This window comes from Erithacus rubecula, assembly GCF_903797595.1.
Source record: "Erithacus rubecula genome assembly, chromosome: 11".
Taxonomy (NCBI): domain Eukaryota; kingdom Metazoa; phylum Chordata; class Aves; order Passeriformes; family Muscicapidae; genus Erithacus; species Erithacus rubecula.
Window position 1 is genome coordinate 14,577,737 of NC_136663.1, and position 26,579 is coordinate 14,604,315.

The window sequence follows — 26,579 nt, forward strand, 5'->3', positions numbered from 1 at the left end:
CACTTAGTGTCTTTGAGAACTTCACTGCTTTGCAAAATGTTGAAGTTGGCTACTGACCCCAAAAGCTTTTGGTGTGGGAAAGTGTTGAGAGAGAAAAAGAGAACAGATGGAAACTGATAGACATCCCACTGCTGTCTCATTTCCTTGGGAAACCAGGCTAAAAATAAGTTGAGAACTTGAGGACTGGTACTTTGTTGTGAGTGCCCAATCCCCTTGGCAGTCATTCTCACTCATCCAAGAAACCTTTAGGTGAACTTAAAGATCTACACTTCTGTGAACTGGAACTAAAAGGATAATCTACTGTTTCAACCGAAGGTGAATATCTTTGTATCACCTGTATTCACTGTGTAGAATACAGAGAAATACAGTTGAGCCAGATGCAAAAAGCATTGATGTGTGTCAGAGCATGTTGGGTGCATACCAAGAGTTAGTGAGTGATTTCCAGTGAAGTGTTTTGCCCTTCACTAACATTATGTACAATATGACAACCTTCTCGGTGGTCTGTTAGCTTCAGTCTTCCCTATTTTGACTGCCCTCTGTGGACCAGCTTGCTGAGCTCAGGCTGCTGGGCTTAGAAGGAAGGTATTGCTCAGAAATGGGGCTTGTGAGGGAAGCAAATCAGCTTGTGTGGTCTAGAAAACATAGACTCAATTAGTGTTTGAGTACTGGTAATCTGAATGGCATGATATGATCATCTGAAAGTATTTGGACATAATGATGACACCTGTCATCTTTTAGTTTGACTTTATTCCTTATTCTTCATTGTTAACTTTCTTGATGTGAATGAAACAGGAGCAACTATACTTTGTGCTCCCAGATATAGGTGTGTGAACTGCCAGGGTGGAATGATCTGTAGTGTATTTCGCCAAGCATTCTGCCAGGGAAATTGTGCAGGCATTTCCAAGACTATAAAATATGTGTGCAAAAAGCTTGAAAATGCCTCCTCTGCAATCTAAATGGCTATTCACATCACATAATCATTTATTAGGCTTGAGGATTGTTTCTGTAATATTACTGTAAATAACTCAACCCTGAATTCTGCAACTAAAAATGCTTTGATACTATTGTGTTTTAACTGGCTTTAGAAAACCAGCAAGGTTGAACTGAACAAAATTACCTTTTGGTATAAACTGCTGTAATATTTTTCTCCAGACCTGAGATGAAAGTAGCTGTAAATATGGTTCTGAAATTATTCTCCAATCTAGAAGTTAAAAATAGAACTTAAAGCTCACAGTAGTTCAGTTGCTGTTATGGGAATTGGGGAAGGAATTAATTGAAGTGCTATGACCTGAGTTAGGCAGGGTGTTATATTTAGATGGTCAGACAAGCTTCTTTTAGCCTTAAAACCTAGAGATCTCACAAAGTTATATGCAACCTCTATACAGTAAAAATAAATACCCATGTTTGTATTTTTCTAGTATTTACAAATTAGATGAGATAATTAGAAATTGCAAGAAAATATGTGGCATTCCAGAGAGAATAATTATTTTTACAATGGTTTGCCTAAGGGCTTTTGATACCAAAATAGGAACAAGATTCAAACTACAAAGAAGGTTGATTTAATATTTCTTTAGGGACCTGTCCTGAAGAATATGTAACAATCTGCTTCAGAAAGGAAATGTGAACCCAAAGACATTTTCTAAATACCACATTCCAAGCATTCTCATATAATTGCATGACTGCCAGTGACAATTGCATTCAATTGTTAAAGAAAAATTCTGGCTGCATCTTTGAACAGATGGGTAAAAATGGGGTATGTATTGAGGCCAGAATAAATTGGCTTGCTTTGAAGAGGTCATCAGATTACAATAATCTTCACTAGCCAAAACAGACCATTAGGCATTTGGAACTATACCAAATACATGTGTGGGTTTTTTTGTTTTTTGTTGGTTTTTTTTTTTAATCTGATCCTTTGGAACATTCAGCTAACTCGTAGTGGCTGTACTCAAGCCAATGACGTCTATGTAGGACATGAGATTTTCTTGTTTGAAGGTAGGGTTTAGGGATCTAATAGCTGAAAGAATGCAGCATTTTAAAAAGTGAAATCTAAAAATGAAGAACAAAGAATGGAAGTCTTCCACATGATTTTGTGTGGAATTTGTAGAGCTAGTCATGCTTGACACTTTCCTATGCAAAATGTAAGTAATGCTTAGCAGCTGTTCTGAAAGAAAACTCACTTGAAGTTCTGTTTCATGAAACTTTTATTTGTTCCTGTTCATAAAAATTGTTTTGTTTTACTATTTTTTTCTCTTGACTAAATGTTGTGCAATCTACAGTCTATAATGCAAGAAGCTGAACTGCATCTTTGAAGCTCCTTAGAGGTTTAGGCTGTAAATGGATTTTGCAATTTGAAGTGGAAAATCTAAGAAAAAACATTAAATGTCATACACTGCATCTATTTAGTATTGTTCTCTTAAAAATTAATGATATTTGCTTTAAAAAAGAAAAAACAACGATCAATTTTTGCTTAAATTTGTTTAAATTCTCTCTCTATTTTCTGTGGGTTCTGTGCCTGCAACATTCCATTCTGGTACTACAGTCAGACTCTTTGGAGTCTGCCTACGTGGAAAATAGTGAAGTCAAGGTTTGACAGTCTATGGAAGGATCTCTGGAGGTTTTTTTATGCATAAATTCTGCATACAGTATGCACACCATACCAAACCCACGTTTTTGTGTCAGTGCACATTTATTTTCCCCAAACCAAGCAGTTAATTGATGCCACACATGGAAGGACTGTGGTCCAGGAGTCCAATCAGTGTGCTGGAGCAAGGCAGTTCAAGCATGAGTGAAGTACAGGAGCAGGGGCTGTGTATTTTGACATGAACTCTGACTTTATCCCATCTGTCCTGGGCTGTGTATGTGCCCCATTTCATCTTTCCTGTTGTCCTTCTTTTACTTTTCAGGTAAATCTGATAGGAATATGTGTGATAGTGATGTTGTTATGCTCCAGTGTGTTTTAATAGCTACCAACCACAGTTTTTCCATTCCATGCAATTACAGGTGCTAACCAGAGATTCATGAATCTTCCTGCTCCTTATCCAGTGTTCCTATTTCCATGTTTAGTTAATCTCTACCTGCTATATCAGTTTGTAGAGAGATCAAATCAGACATTCACAAATGCTTGTGTTGCAAATACACAAAGAAATGCTTCAAGTGGTATAGGTGTATTCTTGCAAACTTCATAAAAAACAGAGCCAAAGGTATTCTCCATCTTTTACCAATGTAATGAATCTGGGTGCTTTTTAGCTCTGAAAGCAACTCTTATGAATTAATTTAAACCTATTTCTCCACAAAATTTGATTTTAACAGTCATTGTCATTAAAAAAATGAAATAAATATATTTTTAAACGTATTTGTTTATCTAGCTGGAGAGCATTAGCAGCATCAGCCGATTTTGTCATATAACAAGAATATTTTCTTTTTGTTGTTAAGGTTTTTTGAACGATTCAGTTACCAAGTGCATTGTGGCTCTACGCTTGACTGTGGTGGTGAAAGTGAGCACCTGCCTGCCTGTGGGGAGCCATTCAGACGACCTCCCATGTTCAGGGAAAGGGAAATGCATCACCAAGCCAGATGAGGTAAGGTCAACTTACCAAGACATTTCTGCAACGTGGCAATTCTATGATAATCTAAACTGAGGGCAAATTGTCCTTGGGGTTTATACCTTGCAGCTGTGTAACAGCTTCAAAAGCTCACAGGTGTTATTAAATAACAACAATATTTATCTGCTGTACTGGAAAATCAAGCCCTTGAAGTAAGAAAATAACAGAAATGCAGAGATGCAAAGAGTCACAGCCTGCCCTGGCAATAAAAACAATTGTTCAAATCAGGTATAAGGGAATTTGTACTGCATCTTACAGCCACTGTAGAAGGAAGTTTCTCTAAAGGAGGACCATTATATTGGCCACTTGGGATCTCCAGTCTCCAGACCAACGTGCTCATGTTTGTTAAGTTCTCAACCTTACCAAAGGTTTTAAGCCAGCTTTAATCTAGTGCTTCTCTCTCCACATCTTAATAATTGCTTACTCAGAATAGACTGACCAATGCAATGGAATTACCTGACTGTAATTATGAGAAGAAACAGAGTGGAGTGATTTGGTAGTGGTTGTAAGGTTTCCTGTACAGCTTTGTCCTTTATGTAATGCTGCCTTGGGGGATTACGATGGCAATTGCACTGGACACTGGGGATTTTGTGTAATCTAGCAACGTAAGAAAATAAGAACTGAATCTGTCAAATTTGCAATCTGTATTCTGCTTTTACGAAACCAGACTGGGCTTTTGATTTAGACACTGTTACCTTCTATACATGTTAATTTTTATTTCATGGATTACAAGTCATTTACAGCACAAATATGCACAGTTAATCTTTGGTTTTATTAATATTCATTTGGGAGATAAAAGCAGTAGTAACTGTTGAGTAAATATTAACAGCTGTGAGCCTGCTGTGAGCACAAAAAATTTGGCACATTGAGTGAATTCACTTTTAGTTCATCTGCTACCATTTTCTCATTTAAATTCTCAATAAGCATGTTTGATAGAAAATGGTGTTTTGAATTGTAGCAACAATAATTGAATTGACACAATAATCTATACATACATGACAGTACTAACATCTGGAATAATTATCTGTTTTATTTCTCAAAAATGAATTTTGTAAAATGCTTGAGGTAATGTGCGAACATAATTATTGAAAGATGAATTTAGAACTAAATGCTACTTTACTGTATCAGCTGGCTGGTATCCAAATAAATTATTCATTCAGACATAGTGTTTAATTTCATAGTCCAGTTTAGTTTTTGTGCTTTACTGTACTTGTCATTTTTATTTTATAAATTCAGTATTTTGAATTTGAATTGCATAAATAATGGTGTTCCTCAGGGGTTTAGAGTCACCATCCCTGGATGTGTTTAAAAAAAGACTGGATGTGGCACTTGGTGCCATGGTCTAGTTGGGGTGTTAGGGCATGGGTTGGACTTGATGATCTCAAAGGTCTCTTCCAACCTAGTCATTCTGTGATTCTGTAGTATGTTCAAGTTTACTATGCATAACAGCATATCAAAATATTCTCTTTTTCCTTTTTTTTTTTTTGAGTAAAATCTTGATAATTTGAGAGTTAAATCTTTTGATAGATTGCCTCATTTAGTGTATTTTCATGTTGTTTGTCCAATTTTACGACTCTAATTTCTTTATCTTGTTGCATGTCATGTTACAAAATAAAAATAAATTGCTTCCTATATACATGCAGAAGAATTAGTGCTTTTCTGTATTAAGGGAAAAGCATATATGGCCTCTAACAATTATCCACATCTTATTAATCTTTTAAGATGTAGTAAATGAAGTTTTCTTTAAAAAAACACAGACAGATTGGCTTCATAGCAAGAAAGAGAAGCAATTATTTAACTCAAAAAAAGATAAACCAGTATCTGTATGTTCCTAGCTGTAATCTTGACATTGGAGGTTTTATGTTAAAGCCAGAACAGTGAGTGATGAGAGAGCCCTGCCTTGTGCACATGCAGGCTGTTGTTTTCCCTAGCAAGTGAATAGAAAAAATTAAGATTGTTCATATCTTTCCACTATTATTTCTCTGAACCTAATAACAGGAAAATTTTTTAAGGCAATGTTTTTGGTGTGGCATGCACTATGCTGTAGTTGACCAAAACCTTGTAGCTGAAGCTGTGGGATACAGAAACCATACCAAAATCCACTTCTGAAGAGTATCTGTTGATTAATGACAGTCAGAGATCAAGAATTAGCAGGATTCTCAATATGTCTAAATTAAAAAAAAATATTAAATCTATTTATATGACCATAAAATAGATTTAGCTATCTTAAAATAAAATTTTAACTTCAGAAATGTAATTGCTTCTATTTTTGCTGTCGCAAACTGCTTCTGAGCTTTCTAGAACGTGAACAAATGAGGAATGCTTCCAGTGATCCTCTCAAATGCCTCCAACCTGTGCCAAGTGCCTGCTGGGCTGGGGCAGCTTGCTAGAACATCAAATACAACGACCAAAATGAAGTTAATTTATATCCAGCCTCCTACTCCAGGGGGGAATCAAAATGCCATGTTATCTTTTTGTCCGTATTTTATTTCTAAATCTGTGATCTCTCCCTGCTCTTTAGCCTATTAGGGGCATCAGAGAACTTCAGACAGGAAACTGCTTCATGCCCAGCATAAGATAAAAATAGAAGGTGCATATTTCATTAAGTAGAATGTTCTTGCCATTGTTAAACTCAAATTATGTGAGATGTGCTCTAAAATATCTTGATGCTTTCCCTAATGATGGAGCAAGCAGCTGCCAAGTTACATACTCGACATGACAACCAGTGTCTGTTTCGCACGACGCACTTCTTCTTGCAGAACACAAACTTTAATTTTCTTTAAATTTAAAACGTGCCCTTTGTGATTTGCTGTTTGTTTTTATCCATAATTCATTCTGTTTTGCACAATCTAGTCTTGCAGGATGAGAAGCAACTTCTTAGAAGAATACATAAAAGGCCCAGTGCTGTGAGCAAGCTCAGAGCTCTGCTGGCTGTAGCTATTGCTTCCAGTGCCAAGAAGATTAATGGCTGTCTTTGGGGTTTTATGTACTTCACAGTTTTATTTCAAATCTAGTAGAATGTAAAAGAATGTAGGAACACATCTACCTATCGGGAAATTTAAATGTAGTGAACAATCTGCAGTGATATAAGAACGGGAAGTTGCTGTTATGTTTATAGTGCATGTGACTACAAACAAAAATGAATTCTGGTCTAACCTGGGAGCCTTGGCCAGTTTTTACTCATTCTTTGCTGAACTATAACTTGACTTCTACTCAGCTAGATGCATTTTATAGAGTGTGGTTATGAAAAGTAAAGGTCTAATGCAAAGTTTTGTTTCTGATTATTGTTGCTTTTGAATGGGGCATACATTTCATCACTTTGTGAAGTGAGGTGGTGCTGACCTCAAGTGATGCTTTTTCTTTCTTCCATATGAGCTTTGTACCTGTTTTGCTGCCATGCTTGCCACTTGTTCACAAGGGAAACAGGGATGTGTCAGAAGCTTAGCACTGCTCTTGGCATCATCACAATATAAATACCTCTCAAATTCAAGTACTCAGCTTTACAGCAGGATGAGTTAGCAGTTCATGGAAGAGAAGTTTTGACGTCAGCCCAAAAGGGAGAGATTTGTCTGGTGTGAATTTCCTATTTAATGTGAGATTTTGGAGTGAACTTGGGCCATCCATTGATTGTGAGCGACACAATTTTGCTTTCATAAGTGTGTGTTTCTCTCAGAGATTGCTCTGTTCAATAACTTTGGCTCTCCCATATAAAATATGGATGGGTTGACTGTATAAATGTGAAATTTTATTGCTAGATTTTGAACCCATGATATTTACACAAAAGTATCTTGCCTCTGCTTGCATTGAGAAATAATACATTGAATGGAATAGCAATGGTTTCCATGCCTTCTATGCAGGCTGTAAACCTTGAGAAAGATGCATTTGATAATAATCTGTAAAAAGTTAGATAATAAGACCCCTCCTGTATACCTGAAGGTATGCTGTCATGCATTTGGACTTATTTTCCTAAGTACTGTATGCTCTGAATTATGTAATTATCATGCAACTTTTCTCAAATATTATGGTAACTCACTATGAGTTGTACGAAATATTGAAAGAGAGAGTAGACATTTATTTTGTTCTGGTCATCTTAACAACTTCTTTGCTATGGTAATAAAAAGGATTTATTACTCTCCTAATTAGAACTATAGTACTATATTCCAGCTATATTTATAATACAGTAGAGGTTGGATAATAGCAAATTATTAAATAAAATATTTCATTGCAATCCAAAATTGTACAATACGCTTGCACTTAATCAAGTGAAATATACAGATGATCTCTTGATTGATAGTAGGTAATTTTTGAGTTCTTAGTGACATATATTCTAGCATACTGGCAGTGTGCAGCTGCTTCTTGACTCAGTTTTCCTCCTATATATTAGTACATGTTATTTAAACAGAAAAAATGTAGTATCAATTGGGTAAGTGATGATAACCTGATTTCCTCCATAGAATAACTTGTCAGCATCTTAGAACTGTTACCTGTCATTAGATACTACAAATTGAAGTGCTACAATGCTTTTCTTTTGCAGCTTTCAAACTCCATTTTGTTAACTACTCTTTATGATAAATTGATCCCTATATCAAACTCTTGGAGAGATATATTATCCGAGTCTTTTTTTAACTTCCTATTTCACCACCATTGTTGAAGCAATGACTGATGGTTGCATTGTTTAAATATATTAATACCTACATTGTAATGATGAGCTTTTAGTGCAGACAGAGCCATGCTGCTTGTATCTCTGTAGACAGCTCACATGAAATATCTTTAAAGATAGTTACTTTGCTGTTTGAGTATAATAATTTTGTCTCTGTTTGACTTGTCTGCCTTTCTATTGAAATACAGCCTTGTTTGGAAACCTGTCATTGATGATGTGTGAGATATTCAGAGCTGTTTTGTGAACAGTCTGGGGTAAATTCCAGAACATGTGTAGACTGTACAATTCAGAAGGTCTTCTGGCACTCCTGATAAATATCATACTCATGGTTTTGAGTTTTGAAGCTGTATCACATTTATTCTTGTACAACTCTGCCAGTGTTATTTGTAAGGAAGAGTGAAATCTGGAGTTGACTGAGTGAAGTTTTCTATTTATGTGAAGATGATTGTTTTCTACTTAAGTCACAGCTGTTTATTCATATAAAGCAAAACCAAGCAAAATTAGAAGCCCCCATCTCTTTGTTTCTGGTTCCATGCATGTTCTGCACTTTGCATTCCAACGTTTGTGCATGGGACAGCTGCATTCCAGCACTAAAGATCCAGCTTGGAAACAGAGAGTGAGTGATGTTGCCATCTAGTGTTTATTGAACAAAGATTCAAACGCCACATGAATGTATACCACAGAGGAGACAGCTTTCCTTGCTGCTTTTTCTTTGACCTTAATCTTAGTCACCTAAAGAGTTTTTAAATCTGATTTTAATATTTATTACCAACAAAAATGTGCCATATCATGTCTCCTGTAGGTGCTTTAAACCTCTAAGAGGTGTAGTAGTCTTGATTTTTATTAAGCAGCAAAGTTCAGAAAAGTTAATGAACACACTGAAAAGAAGACATATTTTAACAGAATTGAAATGGGCTGAAGTACCTTTCTGGGAGCCTGTCATGTAAAGAGTGCATATCTGTAGCAGGATTTTGTTGCAGTAAATCTGCACATTATTCATTCTGACAGTTATTTCAGCCTGTATCTAATTTCTGAAATGCCAGAAAAAATATATAATGATTTAGATATTATGGATATGATCCTAGTCTCCTTGTCTAAATGAAATGACCCAACATTTTTAAAAATTCAAGCTGAAGAATTGGTGCAGGTTTAGTATTTCAAGGAGTAACTTTGTTCAGTTGATGTATTTATGGCAACTACTGCTGTTATGAACAGGAAAACCAAACCATCTTTGCTCAGAGTTGTAGTAAATGAAAACATAATTTTTGACAATTTATTGTGAAGTAGAAGTACAACCCTCTTTGTTTTTAGGCAACATTTTTTTGTGAATGTGAAGATGCATATAAGGGCTCCCTGTGTGAAGAATTTGATGCCTGTCAGAGCCAACCTTGCCAGAACAATGCAACCTGCACTGATGTAGCACAGAAACACGACAGGAACAATTTCACCTGCAGCTGCCTGCCTGGTAGGTTTTGAATTCTTGAATCATGTAGCTTTGCTTGACATCTGGTGCATATCTTTTTGCAGAGCACTGAACTGTGCAACTTCTGATACCAGAACAGACAGAAAATGCAGTAACAACATAAGGGCAGTGGAAGGTTCTTCACTGGTGAAAAATGCCATTGAAAGCACATGTCTGAACTTTAACCCTATGAGGGAATGAATCATAACTGGTGGAACTTTACCTACTAAAAACACAGGAGCAAAATTTAGTTTACATCAGCTTTTTCTTTATCAGTTTTTTTTTTTTTTTTTCCCAGAAGTGTTCTATGACCACCACACATAAGCTTAGGTTTAGCTTTTTGGTTTTTTAAAAATAATTCCTCTTGATTTTTTTTAATATCAAATGTCTAATGTCATTCAATTGGCTCAATCATTGTCAAGTTCAGTGGTTTGTGTTTCTGCCCATAATTATTTTATCCACCAAAATTTGTGTCCACGCACTGAAAAACAGTCTGGAAAACGAAATGCTTTCATATAGCTTTGAATTTCTAAAAAATATTAATTCCATATGAAAATATTAAAGAAAATTGTGGGTAAGAGTTTAATTATCTTATCTGTCTCCATATGCAAGTTTCAGAAACATTTGTATGATAACATGATCATGTTTCCCAAATTCTGATAGAAGAAAATATCATGAAGTTACATATCAGCACATAATGCAGAGGTGTAACAATTTTCAGTGTGTGTCTCTGCCAAAAATCTGTTTTTTTTCCCCCCCTTCTCCGGTGATAAATACCTCTGCATTTCTAGTCCCTGCAATGTATTTAGGATGCCATTCCTGAATCATATTCTCTTTCAGATGGACAAAACCTGCACTATAGATGGTAATAAGTTAGGACATACTTATTTTTATAAATGTGTCATAAAATATTATCTCTTGTGGGTTTTCCTGCAAGCTGTAATGATAATTGCAGGAAGTCCAATTCTTGAAGCAAGATTCAGGGCAGCACAATCATTTTGGCCTTCGTGACACATTCTTTCAGATACATGTTGAATTCCAGGGTAATTTTGAACATTCACAAACTTGGTAACAGTTCAAAGATGGAAGAATATTTAAATTACTTAAGCACTTTCAATACTGCATTACAATTCATAAAAATAATCAGCTGAATGTGCAAACTAAAAAAGCTGTGAAGCCTATAGATGAAAGAAGTCGGTGGATGCAATCTTCTATAATACTTCATTGTTGCTTTTGTAAAATTTATGTGAATTTGAGATCAGTTAGCATTACAGAAGATCACTAGTTTTCCAGAGTGAAGCTGAGATCCGTCCCTGCACGTGCTTCATCCCAATCAAGAGGACCTGCCACATGCTCTGTTTCAACTTCATTTTAAATTGATTTAATAGAATCATTTTACAATATACAGCAGTTTCTTTTTCCAGGTTTTGCATTGCATATTGCAGAGAATAGTTTTATAACTTAGCTCTCTATAGCATGTAAAAGTGCAAGGTACACAGAAAGTCTTATAGATGTTTTTCTGTAGAAGTGCTGTAGTAACTCTAATAATCTGTGTTGGCAGCTATTTTATGGTGACATCATAAATTTAAACAGGTATGGGTCTTACTGTGCACAAAAATCATACCAATTTTTATTTTGACTGCATTAAAAATAATTAGTTAGTAAAACCGTGGCTGTTTCCCCCCTGTTGTTTGATTTGAGGGGATTTTCCCCTTCTTTTTCCCTTTTCTCCCCTGCATCAGCTAAATCCTATCCATGTAGTGTTCATCTGGTCATAGCTTCCTAGTCATTAACACCAGCTATTCAGTTAAATATGCTCATTATGGAAGATATTAAAAATTTTTGGTAGGGTTCTCTTAAAGAAAAAAAGTGTCTGTCTGTAGCAGTAGTTTTTTTCTTCAGTCATGCATCCAAGATCTTTTCTTGGAGGTAATTCAAAATTAGAAAAGGGGAATGTGTGGTATTTGTTATGAAATTTAGGTATGGAGTGTAGAATAATTTAGATTGTAGCTTAAGTTTGTTCATTTTTTGGGGATGTGTTGCAGACATCAGACATATGGAGGAAAGCAAACTTATGGTCAAGTAGTATAATACACACAATCTGTAGCTTGTGAACTTTTAGAAGCTTATTTGGAAGAATTTGCAACTGTGCTGAGCAGTTCTTCACAGCTCCCACTTAAAATAAACACTTTTTGAAGCCCAGAAGTAGGAGCAAATGACAGTCATTCAGCATATGCACAAATAATTCATAGTGTTAAGTTCTGTTTAAAGCCTTGCTAACGATTATTGACTTGAGATTCAAGTTGCATTTGAAAAGCATTCCAAAATGACTTTATTTTTTTGGTTATATGAGTACCAATGAGGACCCAATATCTATTGCCAATTCACCAGTGATGTCAGAATATTGTGGTTGGTAAAATGCAATGGATGCAGTATGCTTCCCCTGTGAAGTATATGTTTTAATTAGAAACCACATTTTATAAGAAATAACACTGTCTTGGATTCTTTTGCTTAATTGGTCAATTTGATTCAAGAGAAGTAATGCTACTATTCAGATGGCCGAGCAATGTTTAGTGGTAAACCCTTGTTTTTGCTCCATCTTCTGAGTATTGTGAGCTGTTTTGTAGGTTACACTGGAGAGCTGTGCCAGTCAGAGATTGATCATTGCATCCAGCAGCCATGCCAGAATGGAGGGACCTGCTCATCCCACCTCAGTGGATTCAGCTGTCAGTGCCCAGAAGGTAACCAGCAAACACCTCTCTTGTACCTTGTACAAAGTGCTCCTTCTTGGGGTGCACTTACTCTAAATTTTCAGCTATAGTGACATGTAGATATATGTATTTAAATGTTTTTACAATTGTGCCTTAGCTTCTGATAGTTCACAGAAAAGAAAACAAGATGAGAAATCGTGTTATCATCAGCAACAGGATATGAAGTGTTGTAGGAGTTGAGTGTTTTGGTGTATATGTGGTGCAGAAATGTTCTTTCATTTTACAATAGAAATCAGGCTCCAGCACTGATGAGAAAGGTGAATTTGAGGAGGCTTGGGTGTGATCTGGTTTTTATGCTGTCCGGTAAATGTGTGAGAAAAAGATGCCTCCCTTGTACATTTTGCACATTTCTGCACGTTACAGTTGGCTAAAATTTGTGTAAAAATAATAACTAAAGGAATTATTTCAATCCCCAAAGTTTTAATTAATTCTCCTTTCCATTTGGACATATTCCTTTCTTGACATGAAAGCTTCTTCCTGATTCTCACTGGTAAACCTTTTAAATGTGAAACAAGGACACCCCAATGCCAGAGTGTGCTTTCATAACTCTGACTGCAATGACAGATCCTTAAATTGCACATGAAAAAATTACCATGAGTGGAAGCTTTCAATTATGAAGCCTCCTATTAGTTATTTATAATTAAGATTAGAACTTTGAACTAATTATACTTCTGTCCTTCCTTGATCTGTGGATGTTGGTTTTGTTCTGCCAGCACTTTAATGCTTGCTCTAAGGGTGCAAGTCTTTGATAACTGCTCTGCTAATATCTACTTGCTTAATAATGAAGATCATTTGTAGTTTATTCAGAGTGCTATGCTTTAACACTAAACTGCTGTGTTGAAACACAGACTGACATATTGACAGCTGTGCAGATCCTGCATGTGAAAAATGTTTGGGAATTGTTTTATAAATAGTAGTGAAATTCAGGAGAAAAATATTAGATGTTAGACTTGGTCAATAATTTACTTGCGATTTTCTTAAGAAATCTGTTCAACAACTTTAAGGATGCAGTGCAGGAAATTATCTTTCCAATGATGTTGGGAAGAGCAGCTACCGGGGATGTTTAGCTATCTCTGTGGTGAGATACTTGATTCCTCAGTCTTGTTGCCAGCTTTGATGCCTGAATATTTATCTTTTCTCCTTTCTTTTCCATGGAGCCATATTCGTGTTTGATAATTTTCCAACTGTTTGTTTTAAGTTTAATTTTGGCACTGTTATTGTAATATCTTAGTGTTTAGGCTGTATACACTGCTCTTTTCCCTTCTGGGCACATTTTTATCATCTTCTTAGTAATCTGGTCTTTTTGTTTGTTGGCACTTCTGTTTTTCTTATGTCTTACAAGCTTGTGCCTCTTTTCTGCTTGAACACTTGAGGTTTTCTATGGACTTGTCTTAAAGACACAATGTGATTTTTGACCCTCCCAGAGGAAATAAAAAGCCAAACTGGTTTCTTAGTGATTTCAAGAAGAACCTTTCTGCTCCTAGGCTTTGTTGATAGGCAAACATGTTTTTTGGGTCATCTTCCTGAAACTTTCCGTGCAGAGTTATCAGTTCTAGTCTCCAGTATTACTTCTGTACTTCTGACAACAGCTGTGTTGTAGAGCAAAGATGGAATTGGAATTGCTACTTTGGTTATTCATTTATATGTCTGACATGCTCACATGGTATAAATGTTTTCAAAAACACTGGAGCAACAAAAGAAAAAAGGTTTTTCTGAAATACACTTACAACTCCTGTTAAAATCAGGTGTTGTACATTGACCTGCATTATTTCCAATGTAGAAAAAGCCTCTAGAGGGGATAGAATGTTTCATAAATCACTTTCTGGACTACCAGAATTATTTATTTTAGAAAGACTAGTTTTATATTAGTTCCTTGGACATAAGAAAATCATTCTTAGGTTTGTAGGAACAAATGACATCTTGTGTGCATGGCTGCTCTTCTTGTGTCAGTCTGTGATAACTCAAGAGCAATCCTAAAGCTTCTCCTTGGCTCTCTAACAGTTGCTGGTGGTTCAAAGAGTGTTTCCTATGAAGTTACATGTCTGTGGTTGTGATGGGGGCACACAAGTGGCACAGCCTGTCTGCAGGGGCCCATCCATTGCTCTGGAGAGGCCTCAGGGACATGCTAAAGTAATAAGATGCTGCTTCTTCATTTTGTTCTGGAAGCTCAAATGCCCATGAGCTGTAGAATTCAGATATCTTGTGGAAGGAAAGAGAGAGCTGATTTAACAAAATGTATTGTCTAAGTTTACTAATGACTGTTCCCTGATCATTTTTACATCTTTTGAGGTGTTATCCTTTCACAGAGGCATAACTTAGGAGCTTTGGTTTGGGTTTTAATCTCTGAAGAGATTCAGTAATTTCTGTAAATACAACAGAATACTACAAAGAGTAGTTAATTGGAAACTGCAGATGCAGTAACTTGCAAATTTGCCTACAACCCCCAATTTTCTAATTTAAGTGAGGTCTCTTGCTCTGCTGCTATTCTGCAGTACTTAATAGTAATCACTTGTTGAGAAAAGGTTTTTCTTTCTGTAGTGCTAATTCAGCTCAATGGGGAAAGGTAACTGAGGAGCTCATGTTTTGTGTAGGAACTACAGACTGCAGATATAATGTGGCTTGGAAAAGGGTAAGAAAATGTGGCAAGTATTACGTGAGGAAAAGAAAAAGATGGCAGATAAAGGAATGAGATGGAAAAAATTAAGAATGATCTTGAGATTGTGGATTTCTTTTACAGTATCTGTGGTTCATGAAAAAGCACATGATAAGTGACAGAAGGCCAGATCTGAGGCAGTGAAAAAGCAGCCTATCTCAGATGTGAACAATTCATGATGATTCTTTAGGCAATTTTACTGTCTTAAGAGTCCTCTAGTAAAGAAAATTTCATTATGCTTACAGATTCCATTTTCTGTAGGGTGCACTGTAGGTTTCAATATCCAAAATATGTCAGAAAATAAACTCTTGTCTGAAATTGTTGAATCACATATACTAAAGAGAAAATTGGATTTTATACTTGAATTTATAGTGAAGAAGCATAAGCAATACTAAAGACCAAAGGTTTTGTTTAAAATTTTGACACTGTTACCGTGAAAATAATGTTTGGGTCTTGTGCTTGCTTACAGTTGGGTAGGGATCTTTGATTGTTTTATTAAATTTTATGTCAATAAACAAACAATTAGTAAATATTACCTTCAAATGATTGTGTAAAGGAACTTCTAGACATTCTAAAACCCTACACATAGTAAACAGGCCAACCTGAGAATGGACATTTGAAATCTATATTCTGAATAATCCCATCCTTATCATTAGATATCTCCTCTCATTTTCTTCCACTTATTGTAGTGTGTAACAGACTATTCCATTGAAAGTAACATTAATGGATTTTTTAAAAACTGATTGGGGTACTAGTCATTAATTTCCAAATTTTGTTATGTGTATTTCCAAAATACCCTGAAGTGGAATTAAATATACAAATGATAAGTGGAAACATAACAAACCCCTTGTTGGAATAAATAAATGTCAACACATTAAATTAATAAACCAATATTATTAAATAAGTCAACATATGTTTTAGAGATGTTGAAGCTCTTTATCCTTATTTATGTAGGTATTGAATTCACAGAAATCTTTGTTAAAAGTTAAAATAAAAAAAACCAACTGTATGAAAACTATCTGATTATGTGGTGAGGAAACGTGCTCCTTCTGGACACAAATTTTGTAAAATTAGATAGAATTAAAGACATGGTACTTGTATGTATATTTTTTAACATGTTTTAAAGATTTGGAGACCTTTCGTTAATTTTGCTCATATGATAATTTAGTAGTGGACTATGGTTTAGAACAAAGCCAGACAGTAATGACCAAAGTGCAGATCAGTTATAATAAAGAAATAAACTTCTGTTGCAAGATGTTTCTGAAGTTCTGTTCCATGCAAGTTTAATGTCCTGATGATAAGTACAGATTAACTGACTTCAGTGTTATAGGAAAATATTAATCTTTGATAAAAATAGCTTGCATTCAGCTGGCCAACCCCATCAAACTGGCCTGGGTTCTTGAGCTGTTCCTGCATGCTCTATGTGGTGGTCACAGCTTGGACAGAAGGAGCAGAAATATTTCAATTTGGATTAATATGTTTTTGTAAAATGGTCATCAGCAATAATGGATGTCAGCCATCCACTAGAACAAAAGAAGACAGAAAACAATACTAGGATAAAGAGTTCAACATATATAGATTACTTGAAATTCACATTTTAGCATTGATTTTTGACAGTTTGATTTGAGGAGCTGCAGGTAACTACTGCTGGCAGCGCATTGAGCAAAAGTGTCCTGAAATATCTGCAAGTGTTTCTGAAAATACTGGAAAGCAATAAATTTATGAATGCTCTTATTATGGTTTCTGTGGTTTAGAAAATAGAGTTTGACAGCTATAGAAGATGCTAAGTTGTGATTCATATGTGTTGATTTGCAATAGCAGCTAGAAAATGCACACTGTCACCATGAATCTTAATTGGCTGGGAGAACAGAAGTTATTTACCAAGACTTGGAATAGTTTAAGTTTCAAGGTTTTCACTATTTTCTCTCCTTCATTGTTCATGTAAAAGTCTTTTTCTCTATTACATCTTGCAGATGTCATTCTAACTTCTTTAGATTTACATAGAACAAACCTATTTACAATCTTGATTGTAGGAAACTGGGTCACACAGCTGTTGCATATGGAAGATTTCCCAAGGTTACTGGTGATCAGAATGCAGAATTCTTCGTGTTACCATAAGAGAGTTTAATTTACCTGAAGAACATTTTGTTGTTAATTAAATTTTTTATGGCTGTTTAGTTTCTGGTACTTTCCACTAATCTAATGTTTTTACCTGGCACCTTTCCAAATTGCTCTTATTTTTAACAGACTTCTTCTTAATGCTCGAATGGGTTTAGCCTCTATTTGTCGTTATCCAGAAAGATTTAGCTGGAGTGAATTTCAATCAAAATCTTAAAGCAATTTAATGATTTCTTGATCCTTCTGATTAGCAACTTTTTTTTCTTTACGGAATTCTGATGAAATGTAATTTATTTCTATTTCCTCACAAGACAAATTTGTATAGGGAAAATAATAAATTGCTTGTATTTGTTTTAGTGCTTATCTCTGCATTTCAAAGTTAAAGATTTTGTAATCCTGAGCCCTAGCAAATCACTGACTTAATTTTTCACATACTTGTAATTCTTGGAATTGGGTCTAATGTAACATTCAGACAAGTCAGTTGTTTTACAAGCTGTATAAAAGGCAGTTCTGTGGTGTCTTCAGAAAATGACTTCCTTGACTTACACATGGCTCTTTTTCTTTCAGTAGCCTAGTAATTAAAATCCCACTGTGATGAGAAATTTGGCTTTTATTTGGAGCTGTTCTGTCTCTGAAAACATATTTCTGATCTAGTTTCCATCACTGCCCTGGAGGTCTGTAGCAATTTATAAAGCATATCACCTAACTTAAGGCTGTTACTCTTCTTGACAACTAGCCAAATGACCTGACCCATGTAAGCTCAGATATTGTACTGTGGGTTTTACCAGTATAAATACTTTCTATTCCAGCCTTTCTCCTTTACCATCTCTGGTATTCCATGGTAAATTTTGTATTCAGATCATTCAGATTACCACTAGACTCTGCATTTCAGTCATGTCCCTTTTATAGCAGCAATAATCTGCATGCAGGGTTGAGTCCATGTTAACTAGTTGAAGAACAGTTCAGGGATATTTTTCTGCAGATAAACAATGTTGATTTTTTTCATCTGGAATTTGATTCAGTTTTCAGTCAGTACACCTCTGAATTTGATTTTTATAGTTATTACTTGTATTGTTTTCAACAATTGGACGGGTATGGATTTAAATATGCATTCAGAAATGGCAGAATAATAGATTTCCATATTTTCTGCCTTGAGTATTCTCAGATATTTGACTCATGCTTGAGATCTGAACTTCCAGAATCACCTAAATGCATTTCACAGTGCAGTCAAAGATAGCACGAGGGCAACATGTTTTGGTGTATTTTAAACCTGCATATGTTCTTGAAGTGCTTTGTCACTTGAAACATTAGCCATCTGCCAGTAACCCCCTCTTTGGAGGGAAGATTACTGCAAAGGTTGTAGCATTACAACAAGTGGCATTAGTGTCATCGTGTGACCTCAGATCTCCTTGATCCTTTCTAATCTGGTTTCAGAGTTACTTGAGAGATTTCACTGGACTCATTGCCTGATCTCCTCCTGCTAATAGTTAAAAGTCCTTGCAGATTCTTTTAAATCTGACCAAGATTTTATTACAGCAGTACAGGCTTTCTTAATTTGTCAGTGAACCATTGCTGGAATTATACCCTTGCTTTTGGGGTTTCTGTTCTTTGCAGTTTCTGATGGTTAGTTATCATCTACAGGAGGGAGCTTTAGTATAGGATTCCACAGTATTTGTTTCTAGACTCTCAGTTCAGCATGGGTGAGCAGGTGGTCCTGACAAAGCCTATGAAGCAATTGGAACCATAGGATAGCAAAATGGGGAGAACAGAAGGCTTCTGCCTGTTCTTCATCTGTGCCCAGTCAGACCTGATTTTCTCTCCTGGTCTGTTGCAGAGACTGTATGACAAAACTTAAAGTCCAATCTGCATGTTATTTCTTTTCTTTCCATCTTTCTAGGTGTTTTTTTTTTTTTTGTTGTTGTTGTTGTTTTTTTGTTAATGAGATTATTTTTTCCATGTTTTTCATGCCATAATTCTGATGTAAGACTTATGGACATCTAAGGGAGATGTGGTGTGGAAAGTCATTTGTCCAGCACCCAATATTTTTAAGATGCCCCTAAAATCCTGCTGTCTATTGTTACCAAAAAAATTCTACTTTGTCTGGAATTCACAGAGCAATTGTGGCCTCCCCATATTTTCTTAGTTTCATTAATAGAAGTTTTGTTAATTCTGTGAGTAAATCTCTGTAGTATGCTCTGTGTGGGTTACTCACATTTGTTTATTATTCTACTGTAATATTAAGAGCTTTTTTACAATGTAAGATATTCCAGGGAATTTTAAGCCTGAAAAGTGATGGAGCAAATACTTATTAACAAAAAAAATATAACTGAGTGGAAAGGCCAGTTGCCCCTTTTATTTGGAAGGGTTCTAGAATTTGAATATGCTTTTCTGACTTGTTTTAGGATACAAAAACCATGCATTGTGTTACTGCATAGATGATGTATGTGTATATATAGATACAAGCTGCAGTTACTGCAATTTATTAAAACATTATTCTTCCCTATGTCTGATTAAAAGTTCCCTTTCAAGAATATCCTTTTCCTTATGTCTATTTATGGCATGGTGTTGCTTCAATAAATCATTGTCTCTCCTGCTAATGAGGAGTCTGTTCTTGTAAAAGATATTATTTGAATTATTGAAACTCAATAAACCCATGTTCTGTTTAAGAGGTTGTTATATTTAACATACATGTTAACATTTAGGGAAAATAGGTCAGTTTGGACTTTTTTTTCCTAGGCTAGCCAGCTCTCCTGATCTTTAGAAAATCTCTTCTGCTTTTCAAAACAGATTCACTCAGAAAGCAGATAAGCACTGTCAGTTTCAGCAAATATTTTTGAAATTCACTGCCTTAATCATTTACACTATGATTTTAGCTGAAGCATCTCTTTTTATAGAATGTTAATGGGCAAAATTAGAGTTTATTATGTAAGAAGTCTAAATTTTTATAATATTTATAGAAAAGAGGAAGGGAATAAAGATCTCTCAATGGCTTACTTTAACATGCTCTAGTTATTAGAATGTGTGCATATCAGGATGCTTACTCATCAAACCCATTTATTTCTTTCAGGGTTTTTAGGAAACACTTGCGAGGACAAAATAGACCCTTGTGCGTCATCTCCCTGCCAGAACAATGGGACCTGCTATGCAGACAGACTTGCCTTCTCCTGCAGCTGTAGTCCTGGATTTACAGGACCTACATGTGCTCAGCTGATTGACTTCTGTGCCCTGAATCCCTGTGCACACGGCATTTGTCGCAGCGTTGGAACCAGCTACAGATGCCTCTGCATCCCTGGTTTGTACCAACAGTTACATCTCTAAATCTTCCAATATTTTATATGTAGGTTCCATATATAGCTTGAAATGACTTCCTTTTCTTCTTTTCAGCCTATAAAACAGATTGAGCAGATGTTCTATCTGTTTAGAGTAATGATAGGAATCTACACATCACACTTGGAAAACCAAAAATTGCAGCGTGAGCACTGAAATACCCATTGAGATCCATATGGTTTGAGTGAGCTCTACAGCTGTATTACAAAACTGTAGTCTGCAGGATAAATCTTTTTAAGGCAAGGCATCAGCACTGTTGGAATTACAAAATTTGGTAGATAAAATGGAAAATGTGACACTCATCATTAGGGAAAGAGGAAAACAGACAAGGTCACTGAACAAAGGTAGAGGGTTTAGTTCTGCTATCCATGTTTACATAAATTGTTTCTCTAGAGAAGATCCAGCAGAACTGGTCAGGTGAGTTGAGTGAGAAGACTCAGCTGGGAGCTATTTGACAGCACAGTCTGACAGTCATGGGGTCTGTGTAGCAACTGGTTTAGCTCCAGATTTTTTTCATCCTTGTACCAATATAACAGAATGTTGGGGTGCTTATAGCTCCCTTTATCCATTTCAGCAATGATAATTAGTAGGTGAAGTAGCAGCTAAAATGTCTGATAACCAGTGCTACACATCTGCTGCTGCTTAAGCACTTACAAAGTGAGCACCAATCTCTGTTTTCACTTGAACAATTTTTTAAACTTGAGGACTCCTAGGTTGCAATTCCTAAGAAAACACTCACACTAAAATAATGACTACAAATCATAGCCTAATACATTTTTGGTATCTCTGTCAGAAAGCAGTTTGCTAGACTGGGTATATAATGCAGTTATATCTCTGGTATCTGTTATGTTGCTTGCAAAGTGAAGGAATAAAATTTGTGTACAGTTTTAGTAGCATTATCAAGGGTTAATAATGAGGATATTACCAGGAAAGAAATGGTCTCTTCCTTGTGACCTTGAGGCTTTCTGTCTTGCAGGCTCTCAGCATCAATGTGCCAGCTCCTAGACCAGTGACTTCTTTGCACAGGAGGCTTTCAGATATATCCCTGAATTCCTACACTTTTTTTTTTTTAGCTATTTTAATGGAAAGGTTGTTAAATGACATTTTAGAATTCTCTTCTGTATTGATTATCTGACATGACTGAAAAACAGTTTTAAAAACTTGGGAATCTGTCATTTAAATTTTGTGTTCAGCTCTAGGAAGTATTTTGCAGAGGATATAATTTTCTAATACAGAAAGAAAGTGCCTAAGAGTTTTGCTTATGTGTGTGACCTGAATGCCATCCTTCCTTTATGCACTGTTTTACAGTGTCAGTTGGATTTTGGATTTTCATCTATGTTACTTCTGCCTCGAAAATTAAACAAGAGAGGAATTTTAAATTGTTCCAATTAGTCCAAGGACTGTGCAAGTCTCTTGCTTGGTAGGCAGTTTGGCTTCCTTGGATTTTTGGCCAGTGTACAGATCTGAAGAATGATAAATGGTAGTGGTTATACTTGCATAGCTGCACAATTTGCAGAACATGAACAACCAGACATTTGCTACTAATTTTTTTGTCTGTGTGTTGGCTTTCATCTAATAGCTTGTAGAGGAAAGCTAATCTGTATAAACTACCTTGAAAAGCAGTCTAATACTTTTGAATGTTCCTATTTTCAGAGTGGAAGGAAAAGTGTGTAAGTTATTTCCAAGTTGAACATACTTCAAATGTCTGCTGAGGGGCTCTGTGAAGTTCCCAAACCTATGCAACCATACCTGCTTTTGTGTGTGATTTTTCAGTTGCACATGAAACTTTACCTTAGATCTTTATTTATATGCTTACACACCCTAAATATTAATACTTATCACCTCTCCCTTTACAGGTAACAAATAAACACTTAATGTTTGGCCATTGGATTCAAAGTTTGTGTCATGTTTTACTTCTTACCTCATATTAAAGAACTAAATCTAATAAAAGTTCTTGTGTTCATTTGTTGGATTTCTCATCTAGAGTCAGTTTGGTGAAACTAGTGGGACCACTTTGTGTCTGTTTGTAGAATGTTTATTTAGTCCCTGGATCCCAAAACAGTTTCTTCCACCTCTAAACCTTTTTACCCTTTAAATGCAATTGGTTTAATACAGCCACCATTATACATTTCAAATGGAAATATTTAATATAGTATTTTTAATTTTATCTGGTCCAAACTGGAGAAATGTAGATGGAAATTGCATGGCTTAATATCACAGCAAAGTATTGGATTTTATTTTTTTAAAGATATGGATTTTGAAACTGAAAAGCACGTGTACAGACATTAACACCTGCCCTCTATATAAATATATATGATGGCATATATAGAACATTTGGGAAAAAAAAGAAAAGAGGAGTTTCAGAAAAAGTGCTGCAGGGTATAAAAAGTGTCTGTAACTTCAGAAGTAGCACCATGGAGTATGTTCCCTTGATTTTACTGCTCATGCGGCTTAATAGATAGTTCTAGGAGCATAGGTTTATTTTAGTGCCTTAGCAGAGGCCAGAGCAACATTTGTCTGCAGCACTTGCAATTTTTCTTTTCTCTGTCTTCTTCCTTCTTACATTTTGTAACTGGGGCAGGATATGTGAGCTCTGGAAGAAGTGACTTTAGGTTAATTCCAGTTCCTGGCTGTCTCTGAGCCTGTTATTTCTTCTGTTTCCTCATCTTGTTTCCACTTGTACGTTAAGACAACCTTCCATGCAATCTGGCCATGGCTGATGAGCATGGCTTCCTACCTTCCTGCCATCTGGAGCAGTCTTCTCTCTTTCTCTTATTTAATTGCTGTATAAGCTCAGGCTTTAACAGAACACATTTATTTCCCTACTGTATAACATGCAGCTCTGTTAGGGAACAGCCATGTATATGAACTGCTGCTGTTCCCTGCAAAATGAAGCTGTTTTGCATTGTACCCCATTAGGCATTCCCATAAAGATGGGATTTATGTTCTGCTGCCTTGATTGGGTGAAATGTTAAGTATGGATAAACCTAGGAAATCACTACTGAGGAGTTAGTTTCTAAAAAGGCTAAAAAGATTTCAGCATTGTTCTTTATTAATTTCTAAAGGGAGAGTAAGCTTTTGCCTCTTTCTTTTGTTAACTTGATGGTACAGATATCCTTGAGGGATTATTCTGCTGTACCTTTTGCTCTTGAAAGCTTTGACAAAGACCATGTCTTCTCATCAGCCCGTGTGACACAGATTGTGGGCTCCCTTTCCCTTTTTCTCCTTCTGCAGTTTTTAACAGCCATGTGCAAAGACAGTGTGGTTCAGCATGTAACTGAAGGCCATGCCAAAAAGCATCAGGAAAATAACCTGCTCTCTTCCAGGCACTCTTCTTGTTGCTTAAGAAAGAGGAAGAAGAATTTGAGGATCAAGAGCAAAATGGCAACAGATGTGTTTCTGCTTTTGTAAGGACTGGTAGCAGAGGAGATGGTCACGTAGAGGGAAAAGGGGTTACATGGGGACATCTCTATTTTAGGGGCTTTTAAGTTCCCTGTCCATTCCTCAGCCTCTGAGGAGAGCACATCAAAATCGAATCTTCATTTTCAGGTTTTGCTTGAGTTCATGAAGATTCTGTTACTGAAGGCTTTTCCAATTTCATGTGACCCAGAAAAGTTGCCCTTTTTTTAAGCCACAATGCCTCCTGTGCTTTTTTATTCTGTTCGGGACACAGTAGCTGGAGAAGTGTTGTTGTTAATGTAGGTATTTTTTTCTTTCCTTCTGAATATGTCCACAGAAATGTTGCACACCACAAAAGATGCAAAGAGCTGCATTTGACAATGCCTGTAAACATAAAAGCAAAAGAATGTAACACAACTAGGAAAAGAGGAAGCAACTACACTGGAATCCATTACTCTGAAGTTATTTATGAAAAATGCTCCTGTTTCAATCTAAATTCTTCAACAAAAAAGTAGAAAGTATTTATGTAGTACTTTTGAAGATATATCTATGAATTCAGTGTACTACAGGGTTTATATATCAGTATAGTTTAAAAGCAGTAATACAAGGAGAAATGCTCATTAAGAAAGAGAAGGCACCTCTTATCTCCCTGAGGAGTAGCATGCCATTTCCACAGCAGAACTTTCTCCATCCCAGCAGTTGCAGCAGAGGAAGCTGCTGGTCCCAGGGTGAGGACAATGAGGGTGAATTGTGTGTGGGTGAGACCTGCCCTCTCGTGGAGAGAGGAAACATCTTTCCCTGCCTGTGTGCAGTGCCTGGCAGTGTGGGCTGCCTGCAGCCTGAGGAGGTCATGCCATAGTTCATAGTGATTTTGGAAACTATGCAACTATTTAGTCACTAATTCCCTTAATTCTCTTGGAAAGAACTGGAAAATATTTTTTTCTGAGAATATTGAATTGCATTGATGTTAAACACTGGGAATTCTCATCTGCTTTTCTTTCTGATTTTCCCATCTGACTGTGGTGGTTTGTATGTTGGCTATAGATTTCACTACATAAGAATATTTCATATACTCATAAGCTAGATAAACTTCATTGTAGGCTAGCAAGAAAACCCATAGCATTTAGCATAATTAATTCTCTACTGCCTGTTTGACAGCTTTGGAGAAAGTAGTTCAGAAATGTTTCTAAATACCTAACTAGTCCTACTATTTACTATGAAAGGACAGTATTTTGAGAATCTTAATGGATGGTATTGTATATATATCTTGAGTAGTACTAACAGTTGTATTTTTACAAAATTTCGTTTTGAATTATCCATAATAGGGAGGGAGAGGGTGAATACAAATGATGTCTGAAGGTAGCATTTTTCTGATTTTCTATGATTCTATGAGAATTTTGGGGAAAATTTAGACCAGGATACTGAATATTGATTGCCACTTACTAAGATGAGAATATGCCTCTGTCTTTGGTTCTTTGCCCATGAAAGATACCCTTCTTTCATATCTATGAGTTTTGCTACTAGCTAGAGATTACTTTGAGAAGTAAAATTGCACTGCAGAATCTACACTTTGTATTTTAGGCCTTTTTCCTAGCACCTGTATCCATGCCCATTGCATATTTATTCATTGCCGTTTCAATCATCTAATGATTTTTTATGTAAAGAGGAACTTTTATAAGCACATGAATGCTGTTCCAGTGCATGGTAATATATCATAGACTACACTACATCTGTAATTTCAACTACTGTTAATATTAATGGGTGTGTGGCACACTAAGTAATGAAAAAGGTGCTGTTTCCAAGTGGATTAACTCCTTTCTTATCTCATAATACAAATGTCTCAGTGGCTGTTAACAGGTTATATAGCTTTTCTCTACTTTGGCTTTCTTTGTTTACCTAATCAGCTCATAGTACCTGCCTGTGGCTTGGGAATGCTGTAAAGATGGAATACCTTAATGCTTCTGGAGTGCTAAACATGTAATGCTAAAACATGTAATCATTCTAACTACTGTTATACAGTTATCACCTCTTTGGCTTTGATGCAAGGATCCAAAGGAGCTGGGAAATAGTCAATGTTCCTGAATTTCTTTTCACAATCAGAGTGTGGGTATTCACATTGCTGCTTCTGGGCTCTGTCACCAGCCTCCATCCTTACACCTCATTGTTCTTTATCACAGGAACTGGGAATTCTCTCAGAACACCCTGCTGCCAATGTTTTCTGGGTAATTTTGACCTGGGGAACAGATGCCTTTAAAATCAGTGTCTTAACATACATCAGTTTAACTTAGCAAGCATCTGCCCATGGTCTATTGTTGCCTAATTGTTAATTTTTACTGCAAAGTGTTTTATAACTATTTTTGTTTCCTTTCCATGTGATTTAGGTTACCATGGCCTTTACTGTGAGGAGGAATATAATGAATGCCTCTCTGCACCCTGCCAGAATGGAGCCACCTGCAGAGACCTTGTCAACAGCTATGAGTGTGTGTGCCTTGCTGAATATGAAGGTAGGCTGGGGTCTGCAGTTTTCTCTGCATTTTTGCTGGTGGGTACTGTTACAAACAGAGAGATGCTGTGTCCTGAGCAGAAA

The 26,579-nt window shown here is 36.1% G+C and overlaps 1 protein-coding gene across 1 annotated transcript in view; it reads left to right on the top strand.

Annotated features, from left to right (window-relative positions):
* Window positions 1-26,579, top strand: part of DNER (delta/notch like EGF repeat containing) — a 112,946-nt gene that overhangs the window by 71,449 nt on the left and 14,918 nt on the right. The window contains exons 5-9 of the mRNA XM_079315604.1: window positions 3,433-3,578; window positions 9,574-9,727; window positions 12,352-12,465; window positions 20,334-20,558; window positions 26,374-26,496. Of these exons, the coding sequence (XP_079171730.1) occupies window positions 3,433-3,578; window positions 9,574-9,727; window positions 12,352-12,465; window positions 20,334-20,558; window positions 26,374-26,496 (762 nt within the window). The remainder of the gene's footprint in view (window positions 1-3,432; window positions 3,579-9,573; window positions 9,728-12,351; window positions 12,466-20,333; window positions 20,559-26,373; window positions 26,497-26,579) is intronic.